The following is a 21,051-nucleotide window of genomic DNA, read 5'->3' as shown; positions in this document are numbered from 1 at the left end:
ACATTTCCAGATTAACACCGTATGAAAAAAATAGTCAACAACAAAAGGAAATAATGTCCGCAGTAACCTCCCACATAGCGAAGGACGAACACTATTTGATTTGTTATTATGCAGCTCATTTTTTTTTGACAGTTATTGAAATATCTTGTGTGACATCATGCACAAAAGTGCACTTTATTTGTTTTAAACTATTGTAGTGGCGTTCTGTACAAAAAGTGCTCTTTAATTTAGTGTTGTTTTGATATGTCATCTTAGTGACATCATTCACAAAAGTGCACTCATAGCTTGTTTTAAAATGTCTCTAACAATCTTGCACTTTCTATTTTGGAAATGACATGAATGTTTGTGCCACTGCTCAATAACTGTTTAATAAATACAGTTTTGGTCAATTGACTTAGTTGTGATTTCCCTCTCTGCATGAAAGTTTAAAATGAGCATATATTAATGCAATATGAACAAGAATGTTTTAATGTAGACACATAGAATCATCATACTGCTGTGATTATATGCATCAAGTGTTCATTCAAGGCTAAGGCAAAATATCAAGATATATATCGTGATATGGCCTAAAATATCAAGATATTTATATAAAAGGCCATATCGCCCAGCCCTAAGTATGTACATGAAACGTTGATTTAAATTTATTGGTGGCTACCTACCATACTAATAAATGTATTGGAAACACTATGTATTGCCACAAAAAAAATGAGAGGGATGGAGCTCTTTGTAAACATAATTTACAAGAATTAGTAGTTATGACAGTAGCTTCACTTTCTACCAGAAGATGTGAAAGGAGGAATGATTTACTTGCGGCATGACTCCACAGAGGGACTAGAAGAAACATGCCTGGCAAGTATGTGCAACATTGGACTAAAAAAACAGGTCTCAGATGAGTTACGACTTTTGCTGCAACCCCTTCAACAGGGGGACTGATAGTATCATGGTGACTAAAGCTGCCGCAGGGCATTACAGCCTTGCAGAAAGACATCTTGTGACTTGAGAGGGATTCCTGAACTCAACTTTCCCTAAGGCTCGAAAGAAAGCAGCTGGGGAGGATGATAATGCTTATTGCGTACATGTAATATGCATGAAAGAGGAAGAGCTACAACACTTACAATCATTGGAGCCCATGCTGATCAAGTCATTAGAGTCCACATTGTGAACGATGGCTGCCTTGTACCCAGCTTTCTGTGCATTGAGGACCTGGGGAAACACAATATAACAACATGCTGATTAGCAGACAGATTACTTTGGTATGCTATCACAAATGTGATCGTGGAGTATGACGACATTTGTCCTGTATTTATGAGCAGGCCAGTACACAATACCAACAACTGCTATGCAAGACTGTAGCAGTAGACACAGCCCATTCCCCAGGAGTCTTTGCAAGAGACAACACGTTTGCTTGAAACACTCAGGCCCAGAGCGCTCCCTTCAATACAATAAACACCCAACTTGCTCAAACATGTTGGCATCTTCACGTGTCCCCTCAAAAACCCATTGGAGACATTCAATAACAGAAATATGGAACATATGCTAGCATATGTGTAATACAGATACCCTTTAATAATCATGAGACAAACAGTGATTTATGAACTATTTGTTGCCAAGTTAAGTGCTTGGTGGCGGCAATGCTTTTCAACCAATCTAGTTCGAACCCTGCACAAATTCTGCAGTGATTCATGTTTATATCCTAAAATTACAGTGTGTGTTTTGTAGAGCTTTACCGTTGTACACAGTTGTAAAAATACCACATAGCGTAAATTCCGGACTATAAGCCACTACTTGTTTCCTACGATTTGAAACCTGTAGCTAATTAATGGATCTTTCTTCCCGGGTGGCCATAATGCAAATAGTTAAAAAAAAACAACAAACAAACAAGCAAGCAAAGACACAAAATAAGTGTGTTAGTGTTTGTGCTCAGGTGCAATCTTTTGGATGAGTTCGCTCACAGCAGGTGATGCAGTGTCCTTTAGTTTAGACTGAGCTTTCAACTGAAAGTAGAAGTAGACGGAACGGCACATAGAAGAGATGCGCGGATAGCCATTTATATCATCCCCAACCGCATCACTAAAGTCGTCATCCACCCGTCATCCACCCGAACCAACATTTTATCAACACCGCAAGCGCCCGCCACCCGCCCGTTGTTATAATTCAAGGGTCGGCAGCTTTTACTATTCATAGATCTATATTGACCCGTTTCAAAGAGAATAAAAGATAATGAGAGCCGCAAACATTTTCGCTACTGTTTGCTGGTGTTTAGTCAGATAACGAGATTAAAGGCGTGCTATGAAGCCATTGACTTTGACACCTTCAACAACATGTACAAACTGTTTACCAGTCCAGTAACATGTTGTGTGCAGCTTCCGCAGACAAAAGTACAAGATTGAAAGGCAATACTGGGTGACACAGAGTACACTGATGGTCGTGATATAAACAATTTTAACACAACAAATACCCAGGATCCTTTGCATGCATGAGTCTTCCTGACTATATTATACACCCCGCTAGCACCAAACCTCGCCCACCTTACTAACGCACGGGGGGTGGGGTTTGGTGCTACCGGGTGTATTATATAGTCAGGAACACTCATGGATGCAAAGGATTCTGGGTATTTGTTGTGTTGCGTTTATGTTGTGTTACTTTGAGGATGTTGTCCCGAAATGTGTTTTGTCATTCTTGTTTGGTGTGGCTTCACAGCGTGGCGCATATTAGTAAGAGTGTTAAAATTGTTTATATCACAACCATCAGTGTACTCTGTGTCACCCAGTATGCCTCTCAGTCGTGTACATGTGTCTGCGGAAGCCACATATAACATGTTGCTGGACTGGCATGCAGTTTATACATGTAGTAGAAGGCGTCAAAGGCAATGGCTTTATAGCACGCCCAAATTCTTGTTAAATGGTTGACCGCCAGCAGATATTCGCGAGAATGTTTGCGGCTCCTCTTGTTACTTTACTTTGTGATACGGGTCAAAATGGCCCTTTGAGTGTTAAAGGTTACTGATCCCTGAACCATGAATATTAAATAATTCCGAATGGTTAAACCATAACCCGCCCGAATCTATTTAAAATCAAATTTTTAGTCATGTCACCCGCCCGACCCGCGGTCTCCGCGGATGAGACCGCAAACCGCGCATCTCTAGCACATAGCGTTCCTTCATTCATCACTCCAAGCAATGTTTGGAAGTTTTACATCATAACTAAAACAAATCTTACTTGGTAGTGATGTGTGATGTCCGTAAGAGTGTTTTCATGCATATTTGTACGTGCTATCGTAATGTAACGAAGCTAGCGTCCTTAGCACCAGCTATTATGCGATCATGTTTACAAGTTTTTGTGTAAGTATTATTCTTTTTGTATTGTTTCAGTTTCGTAAATTCACCAAAACAACGGTGTGGAATTATTGAGTCGGTTTCGTTGATTGGAGATCTAGCTTCCGCAGGTAGTGGGTCCATGAAATTGACTTCTGTTTTGTTTGATGAGCCGTTTTACAAACACTGCTTGGATACAATTAAGGTATGGAAATAAACATTCACAAAATCTTTCTGTGTAAATAATTAATTTCACAACATATATATCTGCTGCATACTTGTCCGGTGCAGCTAATATAAGGAAACCATTTTTTTTCCTTCTAAAATATAGTAGGTACGGCTTATATACCGGTGCGCTCTATAGTCTGTAAAATACGGTAGTTTAAACTACTTGTTGGATTATACATAACTGGTATTATGTCAGACTGTGAAAATAAATAACTTTAAGGATAGAGCAGAAAATACTCGATGAGCCAACTAACTCTCTCTCGTCAAATATCTTTGACCTATCACATGCTTTTGGAGGAATGCAGAAAAATTCCACAAACATACTTGTAGAAGGTCTTCCCAGACGAGTAAACCTTTAAGTTACCCTTCTTAAAAATGTATGCCAATACATTTGTCTCTTTATGGTATAATAAACAATAGTAAGACTGCATTTTAAAAGGATGTTAGAGGGGATATTCCCACCAGTGGCACTGTTTGCTGCGTCATGAATGTGGAGGATGTAATAAGGGTCTCCCATCTGTGAGGACTTTTCTGGTGCTGTGATCCAAGACAGGAGCTGCAGTATCCTGTTATTACTGCTATTGTTACAGAGGACCATTTACCGCAGATGTTGTGAAGGAAATAGGATATGACAATATTATCTCGGAATTCTTTTTGCTGCTGTGCTGACAAGGATAAGAGCGGGAATGTGAACCATTTAATAAATATACAGTTATTTTGTGAGTCCACTTGACTTTTTTGCATTAAACAGTCCAATATTTGCATTTTGAAATAGTTTGGCAACACTAAAAAATGGTCCCTAGTGTGTGAATGTGAGTGTGAATGTTGTCTGTCTATCTGTGTTGGCCCTGCGATGAGGTGGCGACTTGTCCAGGGTGTACCCCGCCTTCCGCCCGATTGTAGCTGAGATAGGCGCCAGCGCCCCTCGCGAGCCCAAAAGGGAATAAGCGGTAGAAAATGGATGGATAGTTATTGTCTTTGATCTCCTGCATCAATGAGGGCTACTAACAGTTCTCTCTATTGGTCGTAACAAAAGTACGCTGGATACATTTCCCATTAAAAAGTTAATTATCAACACAATGCTTTAATGTTATGTGCATTACATTAGAACTGTTTAACAACCCTTAAAGCTGAAAGGAACAAAACAGGTTCATTGTATAAAGCTCTACTACATTTACACATATCTATTAAATTGGATCCCTTAAAAAGTCCCCTGTCTTCCAAAAGTGACTTTTTACTAATGTTATAACATTAATGTGTGTCCTTAGAGGCTGTTGTGACCCCCAAATGTGAGAAAAAGCTATCATCTCAGTCGCTTGTTGGCTCTACTTTTACAAGAATAGGAGCGCAAAGAGTTGCTTTTTTATACCATCATAAAGTTGGAAACTCTTCTCCCTCGTGGACGCAATACTGCCTGTGACCCTCTTTTAGTTAGATGAACCGAGAAACTTTGCAAACAACATTTTGAAATTTGGCAGGCTTTGCAACACATCTTAAGAATAAGCCTGGATCTCTGCCGACTATCAGTCAGACGTGGGAGCTGTAAGTCTAATCATTTAGTTTTGGTTTAGCAAAAAACTAACCTAGCATGATGTTACTGTTAAAAATAAGAGTGTAATGTTGGCATTATAGCTCACATCGCCATGCTGGTTTTGCTAACATCAGTGTCATGTGTTATTGTAATTTTCCAACTAGTTTTGTAAAAAAAAACAATAAAGACATTTGTTTTTTAACAGCTGAAATGGACCATAAGGACTCTCATGACCCCCGTGAGTTTATAATTTATGGAGTGGACAACTTTCTGACTGTTGGACAGTGGACAAAAGCCTGACTTCCATTCATCCATTTTGTACCTCTTGTCCCTTTTTGGGGTCGCTGGAGCCTATCTCGGCTACATTCGGGCGGAAGGCGGGTTACACCCTGGATAAGTCGCCACCTCATCGCAGGGCCAACACGGATAGAAAGACAACGTTTACACTCACATTCACACACTAGGGCCAATTTATTGTTGCCAATCAACCTATCCCAGGGTGCATGTCTTTGGAGGTGGGAGGAGGCCGGAGTACCCTGAGAGAACCCACGGAGCCACGGGTAGAACATGCAAACTCCACACAGAAAGATCCCGAGCCCGGGATTGAACCCAGGACTACTCAGGACCTTTGTATTTTGAGGCAGATGCACTAACCCAAGGGTAGGGAACCTATGGCTCGCGAGCCATAGGTGGCTCTTTTGATGACTGCATCTGGCTCTCGGATAAATCTTAGCTGACATTGCTTAATATGATAAGTAATGAATGATTCCACTTGTAATCACAGTGTTAAAAATAATGTTCAAAATATTAAACATTCTCATGCATTTTTAATCCATCCATCTGTTTTCTACCGCACCCGTTCAAGAATTTGCGTTAATGGTAAGAAGTTATTTATTTATTCTTGGTTAGTGTGGGGCTTGACCTCCTGGGGGTTGCCAGACCACCGAGGACCAACAGGATATCCTGTTTCAGGGTTACGATATTGTTTTATTTTTCAATAAGTCTCTCAGTTGCTTTCCAGCAATTGTGTTTTTCTCTTTCGTTTTCGCTCACGCTCTGGCTCCAGCCCCAACCCCGTCTCTCCTCCTGGCTGCTGCTTATAACAGTGCGACAGGTGATTAGATAACAAGGCCCAGGTGGGCCATCTACGCACCTGTCGCTGATTTCGAGGCCGGTCCTGGCACACCCCAGTTCGCTGCAGGCCAGCAGGCCACGCCCCCATCCACAGTTAGCTCGAGAATAACAATGTTATTACAAAGAATAAGAGACCTATTATACTCTAGAAATGTTGGTCTTACTTAAAAATGCATGCGTTTAGTTTTGTTCAGTGTAAAAAAAAATATTATTTGGCTCTTACGGAAATACATTTTAAAATATTTGGCTTTTTGGCTCTCTCAGCCAAAAAGGTTCCCAACCCCTGCACTAACCCCTCCTCCACCATACTTTTTATATAAAATCTGGTACAATTTGTTTTGAAAACATATTGTTTTGTATACTATTGTTTTGTATTTCATTTACTTACACTTTATTAAAAGAAAAATGAACTATCATTATCCGTTTATTTACCAATGATTTATGTACCAATTAGGGCTGGGCGATATCGATATAGACAATATATCGCGGGTTTGTCTCTGTGCGATATAGAAAATGACTATATGGTGAAACTCGAGTATACGTTCTCACGCAGTTGCTTTTAGCTGCGGGCATTACATTACAGGCGCTTCTCACTCTTTCCTCTCTCTCCTTCTCACAGACAACAAGCGCATCTTCTTACATACGTCACATACTGTCACGTCATACGTCACATACATATCGCCCTCGCGGAGCAGAGAGGCAGTAGCATGGGTAACGTTAGCTGTGATGCTAGCAGAGCCGTGCGAGTGGTAATACGAGAGAGAGAAGGTGCGAATGAAGGAAAAATTAATTCCCAAAAAAAACAGCAGGGCGTCCATCATCTGGCGGTGGTTTGGCTTCAAGTGGGAATATATCGAACAGACAACCGTAATTTGTCAAGTGTGGGCCAAAAACGTAGATACAAAATGTAGCATTACTGCTAAAACATAGCATCATTTGAAAAGTCACCTGCTAGAAAAAGAAGAGTGCGTACCCTGCATGTCAACATCTCCGTTGTGTGACACACGCCCACACCATCAAACTGCCAATGCAAACATTTCCAGATCAACACCGTATGAAAAAAATAGTCAACAACAGAATTTAATGATGTCCGTAGTAACCTACCACATACCTAATTTTTATTTGACACTTAAAATGTCTTTGACAATCTTGCACTTTCTGTTTTGGAAATGACATGAATGTTTGTGCCATTGCTTAATAACTGTTTAATAAATACAGTTTTGGTCAATTGACTTAGTTGTGGTTTCCTTCTCTGCATGAAAGTTTAAAATAAGCATATATTAATGCAGTATGAACAAGAATGTTTTAATGTAGACCAGGGGTAACCAACCTTTTTGAAACCAAGAGGTACTTCTTGGGTACTGATTAATGCGAAGGGCTACCAGTTTGATACACACTTAAATAAATTGCCGGAAAAAGCCAATTGGCTCAATTTACCTTTAATAAATAAATCTATATATATATATAAAAAAAATGGGTATTTCTGTCTGTCTTTCCGTCGTACATTTTTTTTCCTTTTACGGAAGGTTTTTTGTAGAGAATAAATGATGAAAAAAACACTTAATTGAACGGTTTAAAAGAGGAGAAAACATGAAAAAAATGAAAATTAAATTTTGAAACATAGTTTATCTTCAATTACAACTCTTTAAAATTCAACAGAAAAAAATGAAGAGAAAAACTAGCTAATTCGAATCTTTTTGAAAAAATAAAAAAAATACTTTATGGAACATCATTAGTAATTTTTCCTGTTTAAGATTAATTTTAGAATTTTTATGACATGTTTTAAATAGGTTTAAAACCTATTTCCTTTTTGTTAGAATATATAACAAATTGGACCAAGCTATATTTCTAACAAAGACAAATCATTATTTCTTCTAGATTTTCCAGAACAAAAATTTTAAAAGAAATCCAAAAGACTTTGAAATAAGATTTAAATTTGATTCTACAGATTTTCTAGATTTGCCAGAATATTTTCCTTTTATTTTAATCATAATTAGTTTGAAGAAATATTTCACAAATATTCTTCGTCGAAAAAACAGAAGCTAAAATGAAGAATTAAATTAAAATGTATTTATTATTCTTTACAATAATAAAAAAAAATACTTGAACATTGATTTAAATTGTCAGGAAGAACAAGAAGGAATTTAAAAAGGTAAAAAGGTATATGTGTTTAAAAATCCTAAAACCATTTTTAAGGTTGTATTTTTTTCTCTAAAATTGTCTTTCTGAAAGGTATAAGAAGCAAAGTAAAAAAATTAATGATTTATTTAAATATGTGAAGACCAAGTCTTTAAAATATTTTCTTGGATTTTCAAATTCTATTTGAGTTTTGTCTCTCTTAGAATTAAAAATGTCGAGCAAAGCGAGACCAGCTTGCTAGTAAATAAATACAATTTAAAAAATAGAGGCAGCTCACTGGTAAGTGCTGCTATTTGAGCTATTTTTAGAACAGGCCAGCAGGCGACTCATCTGGTCCTTACGGGCAACCTGGTGCCCGTGGGCACCGCGTTGGTGACCCCTGATGTAAACACATAGAATCGTCATACTCCTTTGATTATATGTATCAAGTGTTAATTCAAGGCCAAGGCAAAATATGGAGATATATATCCTGTATCGCGATATGGCCTAAAAACATTGAGATATTAAAAAAAGTCCATATCACCCAGCCCTAGTACCAATCATCCATACGTCATCAGCCTGATTTGTGGAAACTTCCCTTTACTGTAAAATGTGGTGGAAACACAAACCACACAAGTCTACAGAAACCTTTAGTTCCAGGAACTTAAAGTTCTTGAACATTTGGTGGAAAAAAGGCCTCATGTTAAAGTTACGTGCATAACAGCAATAAATGTCCGTTGTGGTGTGATTTTTCATGAAATACTTGGCTGTAAAACTGGCTTTATTACACCTGGTAGAAATGTAACGTGACAAAGGACAGCGATGATATCAACGTCTTCCTTTACGGGGCTGCTTCAAAGTCTCTGTCACAGCTCAGCCCATTTATGCAAAATTACTCGTCTGTGATGTAAGACAATTCGTTCTAGACCTGATGACGGACGAAGTGTGTGCGTGCACAAAGACGTGCATGGACGCTCAGGCAGAACAGTCCTGCCTTTTGTCTGCGGTCTTGTCATTTTAATTCTGTGAGCGTGCGTGCATACGTGAAGCAGTGTTTATGGCAGCCAGGCCAATGTGACTGCATGTGTTTGTGTGTGAAGGTGTATTGTTTAGACGTATCAATAGCCGCTGTGTGCGTCAAGAATCATTCTGTCTGGATGAATGACACACATGCAGATTTCTATGTGTGTGTGTGTGTGTGTGTGTGTGTGTGTGTGTGTGTGTGTGTGTGTGTGTGTGTGTGTGGAGGAAGTGAGCTAGGTCAAGGCCGAGCCAAATCCTAAATGATTGGAAATGAGCTTCGTGTCATTTCATCGACTGACTAAACAGACCATGCTCATTTGCATATTTTCTCCTGCTATCGTTCATTGAATCGCACAAGCACCGTTTGTGCGGGAAAAGAGTGACTCTGCAGAGGAATTCCACCTCTGCTGTTGGCTCCTGTTTGTGTTTGCCAAGATATGGACATTTGATACATTCCTGAGACTGAAGAGGGGGAGGAACTCGAAAAAAAAAAAAAGGAGAGCAGAAGTGAGAGAACAAGAAAATGAGAAGTGGATGCTCTGAGAGGGACAAAAAAAACTGTGTGTGAGATTTGGAAACTCGTGCAACGTCTCTTCCGCATTTCTGCACAGCTCGTCTACCACTTGCAATGCACGCAGATAATGCAAATGTAGCACACCCTTTGCTATAAAAAAAAGCATCACTTTAAAATAAAATACTATTCTTGTTACTATTCCATTGAAGGTCAGTGTGCAATAAATACTGACAGTAAATCCTGGATTATGCTTCTGCGTAGTCACTATGTCATGCCCTCCGATGCCGCCCTGATCCTTTTATAGCTCAGGGTGTACCAATTTGTAATTGATATCAAATATCGGTGCGATATCAGCAAAAAAACAAGCATTGGATAATACCGTCTTGCATCTAAAATGTCTGATACAAGAACTCCTGCGGCGTGTTTACTTGTGTAAAACTCAATAGCCAGTTAACATCTAAATGTCCTAAAGTAATTTACAAAGGGTCATACTGATAGGTTAAAGGCTAGTACAATAGCACAATAGCTAGACCAGGAGACACCAACCTTTTTGAAACCAAGAGCTACTTCTTGGGTACTGATTGATACACACTTAAATAAATTGCCAGAAATAGCCAATTTGCTCATTTTACCTTTAATAAATACATCTATACATATAAAAGAATGGTTAATTCTGTCTGTCATTCCGTCGTACATTTTTTTTCCTTTTACGGAAGGTTTTTTTTGTAGAGAATAAATGATGAAAATAACACTTAATTGAACGGTTTAAAAGAGGAGAAAACACGAAAAAAATGAAAATAAAATTTTGAAACGGTTTATCTTCAATTTCAACTCTTAAAAATTCAACCGAAAAAAATAAAGAGAAAACCTAACTAATACGAATATTTTTGAAAAAAATAAAATAAATTATGGAACATCATTAGTAATTTTTCCTGATTAACATTGATTTTAAAATTTTGATTACATGTTTTAAATAGGTTAAAATACAATCTGCACTTTGTTATAACAAATTGGACCAAGCTATATTTCTAACAAGGACAAATCATTATTTCTCCTAGATTTTCCAGAAAAATTTTAAAAGAAATTCAAAAGACTTTGATTCTACAGATTTTCTAGATTTGCCAGAATAATTTGTTTGAATTTTAATCATAATAAGTTTGAAGAAGCTAAAATGAAGAATTAAATCAAAATGTACTTATTAGTGGTTACAATAAAAAAAAAAATACTTGGAACATTGATTTAAATTGTCAGGAAAGAAGAGGAAAGAATTTAAAAGGTAAAAAGGTATGTGTTTAAAAATCCTAAAATCATTTTTAAAGTTGTATTTTTCTCTAAAATTGTCTTTCTGAAAGTTATAAGAAGCAAAGTAAAAAAATAAATGAATTTATTTAACAAGTGAAGACCAAATCTTTAAAATATTTTCTTGGATTTTCAAATTCTATTTTAGTTTTGTCTCTCTTAGAATTAAAAATGTCAAGCAAAGCGAGACCAGCTTGCTAGTAAATAAATACAATTTAAAAAAATAGAGGCAGCTCACTGGTAAGTGCTGCTGTTTGAGCTATTTTTAGAACAGGCCAGCGGGCAACTCATCTGGTGCCCACGGGCACCGTGTTGGTGACCCCTGAGCTAGACATACCTAATAAGTAGGGATTTAACAATAAATGTTAATATTGAGAACAACGGTAAAACTCCCAAGGGTTGGTATTACCGTATCAAATTAAAATGATCAAAAAACCATGACTTAACTGCAATAGCATTAGCTTGCTAGCCGGCTTAATTGCGAGCATTAAAACAAGAGACATTAACGTCTTTACCACTTAAGAAACCTCATACCCCAATCTAAACTAGTATAAACACATTACTGTCTAAATAACTAAGATACAGTATTCACATTAAACATTAAAGGCCTACTGAAATTAGATTTTCTTATTTAAACGGGGACAGCAGGTCCATTCTATGTGACATACTTGATCATTTCGCGATATTGCCATATTTTTGCTGAAACAATTTAGTAGAGAACATCAACGATAAAGTTCGCAACTTTTGGTCGCTAATAAAAAAAGCCTTGCCTTTACCGGAAGTATGTGCGCATGATGTCACCGGTGTGAGGGCTCCTCACATCTTCACATTGTTTATAATGTGAGCCACCAGCAGTAAGAGCAATTCGGACCAAAAAAGCGACAATTTCCCCATTAATTTGAGCGAGGATGAAAGATTTGCGAATGAGGATATTGATAGTGAAGGACTAGAAATATAAATAAATAATAATAAAATAAAAAGTGACGGCTCCGGGCGGCGGCAGTGTGAGCGTTTCAGATGTTATTAGACACATTTACGAGGATAATTCTGGAAGATCCCTTATCTGCTTATTGTTTTAAAAGTGTTTTAGTGAGATTGTAAAGACATACCTCGAAGTCGGATGGCTGCGGTGAACACGCCAGTGCCTCAGAGAGAAGCCGAGGAGCCAAGCTCACAGCTCTCTTTTTTGACAGCTACTGCAGGAGGACGCATAATCCAATGATGTCACCGGTAAGATATATATCACAATTTTCCCATCCAAAAACATGTTGGTTGACGTAGAGAAACATGTTCGCTTGACCGCTCTGTGTTAAAGCTTCACAACAAACAAAGAAACACCGGCTGTGTCTCGGTGCTAAAGACAGCTGCAATACACCGCTTTCCACCAACAGCATTCTTCTTTATAGTCTCCATTATTAATTGAACAAATTGCAAAAGATTCAGCAACACAGATGTCCAAATTACTGTGTAATTATGCGATGAAAAGAGACGACTTTTAGCCGTAAGTGGTGCTGTGCTAGTATGTCCCCTTCAACCAATAACGTCACAAACACACGTCATCATTCCGCGACGTTTTTAACAAGAAACTCTGGAAATTTAAAATTGTAATTTAGTAAACTAAAAAGGCCATATTGGCATGTGTTGCAATGTTAAGATTTCATCATTGATATATAAACTATCAGACTGCGTGGTCGGTATTAGTGGGTTTCAGTGGGCCTTTAAGGAATCTTAGAACAATAGGTATCGATCTATTACTTGACACAAACGGAGGTGTCTTCAAAAGGAAGTGAACTCGCGTGAGTTACTTAAACCTGAAGTAACGCGAGGAGATCACCCAATTTATATTTATGAAAAAAACATTCTAAAACGTATACAAATTAAAATGGAAGAAAATAAACATATTGTAACACTAAGGCTGAGCGATATATTGATATACTCGATATATCGCGGGTTTGTCTCTGTGCGATATACAAAATGACTATATCGTGATATTCAAGTATACGTTCTCACACAGTTGCTTTTAGCTGCGGGCATTACACTACAGGCTCTTCTCACTCTTTGTTGTCTCTCCTTCTCACAGAGACTTAAACCAAGCGCACCTTCTTACACACGTCACATACTGTCGCGTGTGCAACGTCACACGCTCCCCCGGAGCAGAGAGGTAGCGACATGGTAACACGAGAGAGAGAAGGTGCGAATCTGGTAACAAATGAAGGAAAAATTAATTCCCAAGAAAAACAGTACGGGGTCCATCGTCCTGCAGCGGTTTGGCTTCAAGTGGGAATATGTTCAACATTTATGCGGCAAAAGTGTTGCTACAAAAAGTATCAGCACTGCTAATGTAGCATCATTTGAAAAGTCACCCACTAGAGAATGAGGAAAGCTTGAAACTCTGCATTGACATCTCCGGCCGGTGCCACACCAAGAAAATTCCGAATAAACTATTTCCAGATCAACACCGTATGAAAAAAAAAGTCAACAGAAGTAGATAACATCCACAGGGACCTATTATGCAACTCATTTATATTTGACAGGTATTGAAATATCTTGTGTGACATCATGCACAAAAGTGCACTTTATTTGTTTTAAACTTTTGTAGTGGCGTTCTGTACAAAAAGTACACTTTAATTTAGTGTTGTTTTGATATGTCATCTTAGTGACATCATGCACAAAAGTGCACTTATAGCTTGTTTTAAAATGTCTCTGACAATCTTGCACTTTTTGTTTTGGAAATGACATGAATGTTTGTGCCACTGCTTAATAACTGTTTAATAAATACAGTTTTGGTCAATTGACTTAGTTGTGATTTCCCTCTCTGCATTAAAGTTTAAAATGAGCATATATTAATGCAGTATGAACAAGAATGTTTTAATGTAGACACATAGAATCATCATACTGCTGTGATTATATGCATCAAGTGTTCATTCAAGGCTAAGGCAAAATATTGAGGTATATATCGTGTATCGTGACATGGCCTGAAAATAAAAAGATATTGATAAAAGGCCATATCGCCCAGCCCTGCGTAATATGCAAATAAATACAACATGGCTGTCTATCTGTGTTGGCCCTGTGATGAGGTGGCGAGATGTCTAGGGTGTACCCTGCCTTCCGCCCGAATGCAGCTGACATAGGCTCCAGCACTCCACGCGACCTAGAACGGGACAAGCAGTAGAAAATCTGCGCTGCTGATCCGCCTCCGCTTGGGATGTTTTCCTGGTGGCTCCGCTGTGAACGGGACTCTCGCTGCTGTGTTGGATCCGCTTTGGACTGGACTCTTGCGACTGTGTTGGATCCATTATGGATTGAGCTTTCACAGTATCATGTTAGACCCGCTCGACATCCATTGCTTTCCTCCTCTCCGAGGTTCTCATAGTCATCATTGTCACCGACGTCCCACTGGGTGTGAGTTTTCCTTGCCCTTATGTGGGCCTACCGAGGATGTCGTAGTGGTTTGTGCAGCCCTTTGAGACACTAGTGATTTAGGGCTATATAAGTAAACATTGATTGATTGATTGATTAATTGATTGAAAATGGATGGATGGATGGGCTCTCATGAAAGCAGAACAATATGTAATGTAATTTGAGTTATTTGGGGGAAAAAAATTGGAAAAAGATTTTAGTGTGTGTGTATATAAATACTTTTTGAGCATATTCAACAATACCGTGATAATAATGATAACCATGATAACCGTGCTATGAAATTTTTATATCATAACATCCCTCGTAAAAGTGTCTTTAATTAAACAATATTGCAGCCTAAAGCAGCACATTTGTTAATATAAACAATTAACGTTGCATATAATTTGCAGATACAATGTCTCGAAGACATTTATTAAAATTGATTCAGTAACAAACGTTTCTGCATCATTCAATGTACTATGTCATGAACTTAACTTAATAAGTGTAGCCACTCAGTGTGGCCAAAAACCAATTACCACTTCACTTTAACCTGAAGACAGCATTAAGACCATTCCAGGCGGTTAATAATAAATAGTCTAGTGTTTTTCATAGCTGTATCATTGTTTGAGGAACTTCACTTGATAAAACATGTTCTAACATTACACACTTAAAAAAAAAAATAAAGTGTGTATGATTCCTGCTAATATAGATCAATATCGGCCAATACTCACAAGCTCTTATATTGGTATGGTATTGGAAGTGAAAAAGTTGTATTTGTGCCTTTAGGCTGAGCGTGTCAGTCGAAACACTAGCACATACTTGCCAACCCTCCCGATTTTCCCAAGAGACTCCCGAAATTCAGTGCCTTTCCCGAAAATCACTGGGGCAACCATTCTCCCGAATTCTCCCGTTTTTTACCCAGACAACAATATTGGGGGCGTGCCTTCAAGGCACTGCCTTTGCGTGCCGACCCAGTCACATAATATCTATGGCTTTTCACACACACGAGTGAATGCGATGCATACTAGGTCAACAGCCATACAGGTCACACTGAGGGTGGCTGTATAAACAACTTTAACAATGTTACAAATATGCGCCACACTGTGAACCCACACCAAACAAGAATGACAAACACATTTCGGGAGAACATCCACACCGTAACACTACAAAAAACACAACAGAACAAATGCCCAGAACCCCTTTTAGCACTAACTCTTCCGGGACGCTACAACATACACCCCCCGCTACCTCCCACCACCTTACATCAACACTGCCCCCGTTTGGTGTTTTGCCAAAAGTCAGCTGAATGAGCAACTGTGACAATTGTCACCTACTGTATAAGCTTTTTAGGTTCCTTGGATGTTAGTGAACAATGTCTATGAATGTTCTCATTCATCCAGGTCATTGTAATCTCAATGTATTCAATCGATTGCAACTGGACTGTTTGGGTTCGACTGAATGCCGTGAGATTAGTGAACAATGGTAACCAAAGAGAGACAAACAGCATTATTGCAGCTGCAAATAATTAACCATTAATTAATCAATGTGTTAGGGCAGTTGATCTCAACCTTTTTTAAGTGATGTACCCCCTGTGAATTTTTTTTTAATCCAAGTACCCCCTAATCAGAGCAAAGCATTTTTGGTTGAAAAAAAGAGATAAAGAAGTAAAATACAGCACTATGTCATCAGTTTCTGATTTATTAAATTGTATGACCGTGCAAAATATTGCTGATTTGTAGTGGTCTTTCTTGAACTATTTGGAAAAAAAGATATAAAAATAACTTGTTGAAAAATAAACAAGTGATTCATTTATAAATAAAGATTTCTACACATAGAAGTAATCATCAACTTAAAGTGCCCTCTTTGGGGATTGTAATAGAGATCCATCTGGATTCATGAACTTAATTCTAAACATTTCTTCACAAAAAAATGTATCTTTAACATCAATATTTATGGAACATGTCCACAAAAAATCTAGCTGTCAACACTGAATATTGCATTGTTGTATTTTTTTCTTCACATTTTATGAACTTACATTTATATTTTGTTGAAGTATTATTCAATAAATATATTTATAAAGGATTTTTTAATTGTTGCTATTTTTAGAATATTTAAAAAACATCTCACGTACCCCTTGGCATACCTTCAAGTACCCCAAGGGGTATGGGTACCCGCATTTGAAAACCACTGTGTTAGGGTTAGTTTATTGCAAATGTTGATAAAAAAATCAGAGGAGAAGGTGTTCATCCAAGAGCTCCCTGAAGGACTTCTACGCATAAAAGAAATAATGTACTAAAAGCTGGGTAATCCCAGCCACGTCTTTCGATTTTTTTTCCCGGAGGCGCACGTCACGCGACGCAGGTGTGTTGAAGGGGGTGGAGCGAGCCGGCGTCTGGGCACCAGGCATGTGTGTCCTTGTGGATGTGTATAAACAAAACTGGTCACAGCTGACTGAAGCTGTGTAATTGCACCAAATGGACTCACTGATGGAGTTAACCATTTGGATGTCGGCAAAGAGCAACACCAACAAACATCGTCGTGCCTTACTTTCTGTTCTACATCATACTTCTTGGACAAACATTGCGCACATTGATGCGTTGCTTGAGCGCAATACGAGAACACAGCTTATAACCGCCATGCCACTCACTTAAAGCAACACCTGTGTGGAAACAGACCACTGATGGCATCATGGATCATTTCTACATCAGCACGGCGTATTAGTGTGTGAGTGTGAGTGTGTTAATGACAACCGCAGATTCCCCCTCTCAACTGCTGCACAAAAGTGGTGCCTGATGCGGCACTGGAGTTAAAAATGTTTTTCTGTCAGCATCTGCGAAGCCCTCCTCTTTTTCCAATTCCCCTCGAATGTCAACGCTGTCATCTGTGGACGCACTATTCAAAAATGCAAGGTTGTTATTTATAAATCACATTCTAATATAAGCAATACCACAACCAATCAGATCCCGCCCTTTGAGTTGTCTCTCCTCTCTCTTCGCCCTCCTTTCCGCCATTGTTCCCTCTTTCAGCTACCTCGCTGCCACCTCCTCCCTCCTTGTCCTCCAAACCACACCCCGTCGTCTCCACCCTCTCTCGGCGGATTCTCGCTAAGGTTGGAGCTCCAAGGTCCGGCTGGCTGATTAGATAAAAAGGGTTCAATGAACTGCTTGCTGATAATTCTGCCCAGCTGCAATTGGCAGAGAGTTCTTATGTCATTGGAAAGATGATCATTTAGTTTGCAGTGCAAGCATAACCACAGACAAAGAGAGAGAGAGAAACAGAGAGAGAGAGAGACAGAGAGAGAGAGCTATAGCACATTTTAATGAGCCCGGCACCACCGCCCTCTTATTCTTTCACACTTGTCTGCTGGCAGAGAGTCAATTGGATCCATTATCATACAGATTGTCGAAACTAAGATCATTCGCTTATCAGATTTGTTTTGATGTAACTGATTCACATATTCGGGGTCTTGTTTGAACATAACAGTGACGGTTAGATCTGACGTTCAAATACTGTACACATTACATCCCAATGTAAAGTGTGTAAAATGTGACCTCAGTGTTCTATGGTTCTGTTCGGATGTTCATGTCCTCATTGTAGAGGACTTTGCACGGTGGTATGTGAGGTTCAGTTCAGTTTAGTTTAGTTTCAGAGTATTTCGAACATGCGTACGATACAATGTAATGCAGTTGTTTCATTACAGCACATCTGAAAAGGAGTAGGACGAAGCAGAGTTTATTTTAATCCTAACCCTTTTCATACCATAGCAATTTCATACAATTTCTTGTTCTCTGTAACAGAACAGTGAACCAATAAATAATAGATAATAGAAATGTCCGATAATGGCTTTCTTGCCGATATCCGATATTCCGATATTGTCCAACTCTTAATTACCGACTCCATATCAACTGATACCGATATATACAGTCGTGGAATTAACATATTATTATGCCTAATTTTGTTGTGATGCCCCGCTGGAAGCATTAAACAATGTAACAAGGTTTCCCAAAACTAAATCAACTCAAGTTATGGAAAGAAATGCCAACATGGCACTGCCATATTTATTATTGAAGTCACAAAGTGCATTATCTTTTTCAACATGCCTCAAAACAGCAGCTTGGAATTCGGGACATGCTCTCCCTGAGAGAGCATGAGGAGGTTTAGGTGGACGGGGTTGGGGTGGGGGGGTGTATATTGTAGCGTCCCGGAATAGTTAGGGCTGCAAGGGCTTCTGGGTATTTGTTTTGTTGTGTTTATGGTGTGTTACGGTGCGGATGTTATCCCGAAATGTGTTTGTCATTCTTGTTTGGTGTGGGTTCCCAGTGTGGCGCATATTTGTAAGAGTGTTACAGTTGTTTATACGGCCACGGCGGTATAGCTCGGTTGGTAGAGTGGCCGCCGTGCCAGCAACCTAAGGGTTGCAGGTTCGATTCCCGCTTCCGTCATCCTAGTCACTGCCGTTGTGTCCTTGGGCAAGACACTTTACCCACCTGGGAGCAGGTGGGAATATGTAACTTAGATATTGGGTTTCACTATGTAAAGCGCTTTGAGTCACTAGAGAAAAGCGCTATATAAATATAATTCACTTCACTTTACACCCTCAGTGTGACCTGTATGGCTGTTGACCAAGTATGAATTGCATTCACTTATGTGTGTGAAAAGCCATAGTTATTTTGTGATTGGGCCGGCACGCGAAGGCAATGCCTTTAAAGCACGCCCCAATATTGTTGTCTGCGTGGAAATCGTGAGAAATTCGGGAGAATGGTTGCTCTGCGACATTTTCGGGGGGGGTGGGAGGGGGCCGGGGGGCTACTGAAATTCGGGAGTCTCCCAGGAAAATCGGAAGGGTTGGCAAGTATAAATAAATGGGAGAAGTAACTGCTCAGTAAACCGATACTGATAATTTCCGATATTACATTTTAAAGCATTTATCGGCCAATAATATTGGCAGTCCGATATTATCGGACATCTCTAATAAAGCATTTAAGTCTCACCTTAAAACTCATTTGTATACTCTAGCCTTTAAATAGACTCCCTTTTTAGACCAGTTGATCTGCCGTTTTTCTTTTTCTCCTATGTCCCACTCTCCCTTGTGGAGGGGGTCCGGTCCGATCCGGTGGCCATGTACTGCTTGCCTGTGTATCGGCTGGGGACATCTCTGCGCTGCTGATCCGACTCCGCTTGGGATGTTTTCCTGCTGGCTCCGCTGTGAACGGGACTCTCGCTGCTGTGTTGGATCCGCTTTGGACTGGACTCTTGCGACTGTGTTGGATCCATTATGGATTGAACTTTCACAGTATCATGTTAGACCCGCTCGACATCCATTGCTTTCCTCCTCTCCAAGGTTCTCATAGTCATCATTGTCACCGACGTCCCATTGGGTCATTATTGTCACCGATGTCCCACTGGGTGTGAGTTTTCCTTGCCCTTATGTGGGCCTACAGAGGATGTCGTAGTGGTTTGTGCAGCCCTTTGAGACACTAGTGATTTAGGGCTATATAAGTAAACATTGATTGATTGATTGATTGATTGAAATAAATAATATTCCATAGTGAAGTGAAGTATATTTATATAGCGCCTTTCTCTAGTGACTCATATCGCTTTATATTGTGAAACTCAATATCTAAGTTACATTTAAACCGGTGTGGGTGGCACTGGTAGCAGGTGGGTAAAGTGTCTTGCCCAAGGACACAACGGCAGTGACTAGGATGGCGGAAGCGGGGATCGAACCTGGAACCCTAAAGTTGCTGGCCCGGCCACTCTACCAACCAAGCTATACCGCCCCAATAGTAAGAATACAAATATTAAATACATAAATAATCTTTGTCTCAATATGAAAAAGGAAAAATAAATAGTAATAGAATAATATAAAACAAAACTAGCCATAGATAGAAATATCGACAATAAAAATTTTTGTTTACAATAGTCAGTGACGTCCCCGCTCGTGTTTTTCCAGAGTGATGCAAGTCAGCACCGCCATTCGAACAAAATCGCGGGTCAAGTGTCAAGTGCAGGAACATTCCCTCATATTCTTGTTAAAGACATCAATACATCGCTCATTTTGCAAAGAGGATCGTGTTTTATAGTTTTAAAGCGGGAGAATGTCGGACTTCTGTAGGATGCGTGCTTAACTTGCTGAGATTGCTAGCTAGCTAACAAGTGTGAGACGAAGTTGTGTGAAAAATAACTGTTATTTTAGCCAAAGACCGCCAGCTAAACTTTTAAAGCGGTGTCAATTTGCGGTGCAATGAAGAAATGCACAATAACAAACATTTCAATCGCACACAAACATTCAACCTATTGGATAACAAAAATGTTCGCAATAATAAAACAGTGTGCAGCTTTTTAAAAAACATCAAAAAATGTTTTTTTTCTTTTTGAGTAAGTCAGATAGTTTTGGTGTTTTATAGTTTTCTTTTATTGCTGCTATTTTAACAATCCTTTTTTTTTTATTAAATAAAAAAATATACTTTGTGGGTTTTTTTTAGAATAGAA

The 21,051-nt window shown here is 39.0% G+C and overlaps 2 protein-coding genes across 4 annotated transcripts in view; one reads left to right on the top strand and one right to left on the bottom strand.

Moving 5' to 3' along the window:
• LOC133540574 (arf-GAP with coiled-coil, ANK repeat and PH domain-containing protein 2-like) overlaps positions 1-21,051 on the top strand; it is a 1,007,806-nt gene that overhangs the window by 676,680 nt on the left and 310,075 nt on the right. The gene's annotated exons all lie outside the window — the stretch shown is intronic.
• The window catches only part of rnf13 (ring finger protein 13), a 116,990-nt gene that overhangs the window by 40,742 nt on the left and 55,197 nt on the right, over positions 1-21,051 (bottom strand). For all 3 annotated transcript variants that reach the window (XR_009803661.1, XM_061883268.1, XM_061883267.1), the window contains exon 5: positions 1,116-1,203. Coding sequence is in view for 2 of the 3 variants with exons in the window: in XM_061883268.1 (XP_061739252.1) it covers positions 1,116-1,203 (88 nt within the window). In the remaining variant the exon portion in view is untranslated. The remainder of the gene's footprint in view (positions 1-1,115; positions 1,204-21,051) is intronic.

This window comes from Nerophis ophidion, linkage group LG22 (genome assembly GCF_033978795.1).
Source record: "Nerophis ophidion isolate RoL-2023_Sa linkage group LG22, RoL_Noph_v1.0, whole genome shotgun sequence".
Lineage (NCBI taxonomy): Eukaryota > Metazoa > Chordata > Actinopteri > Syngnathiformes > Syngnathidae > Nerophis > Nerophis ophidion.
This window is presented reverse-complemented; position numbering and strand designations above follow the sequence as displayed.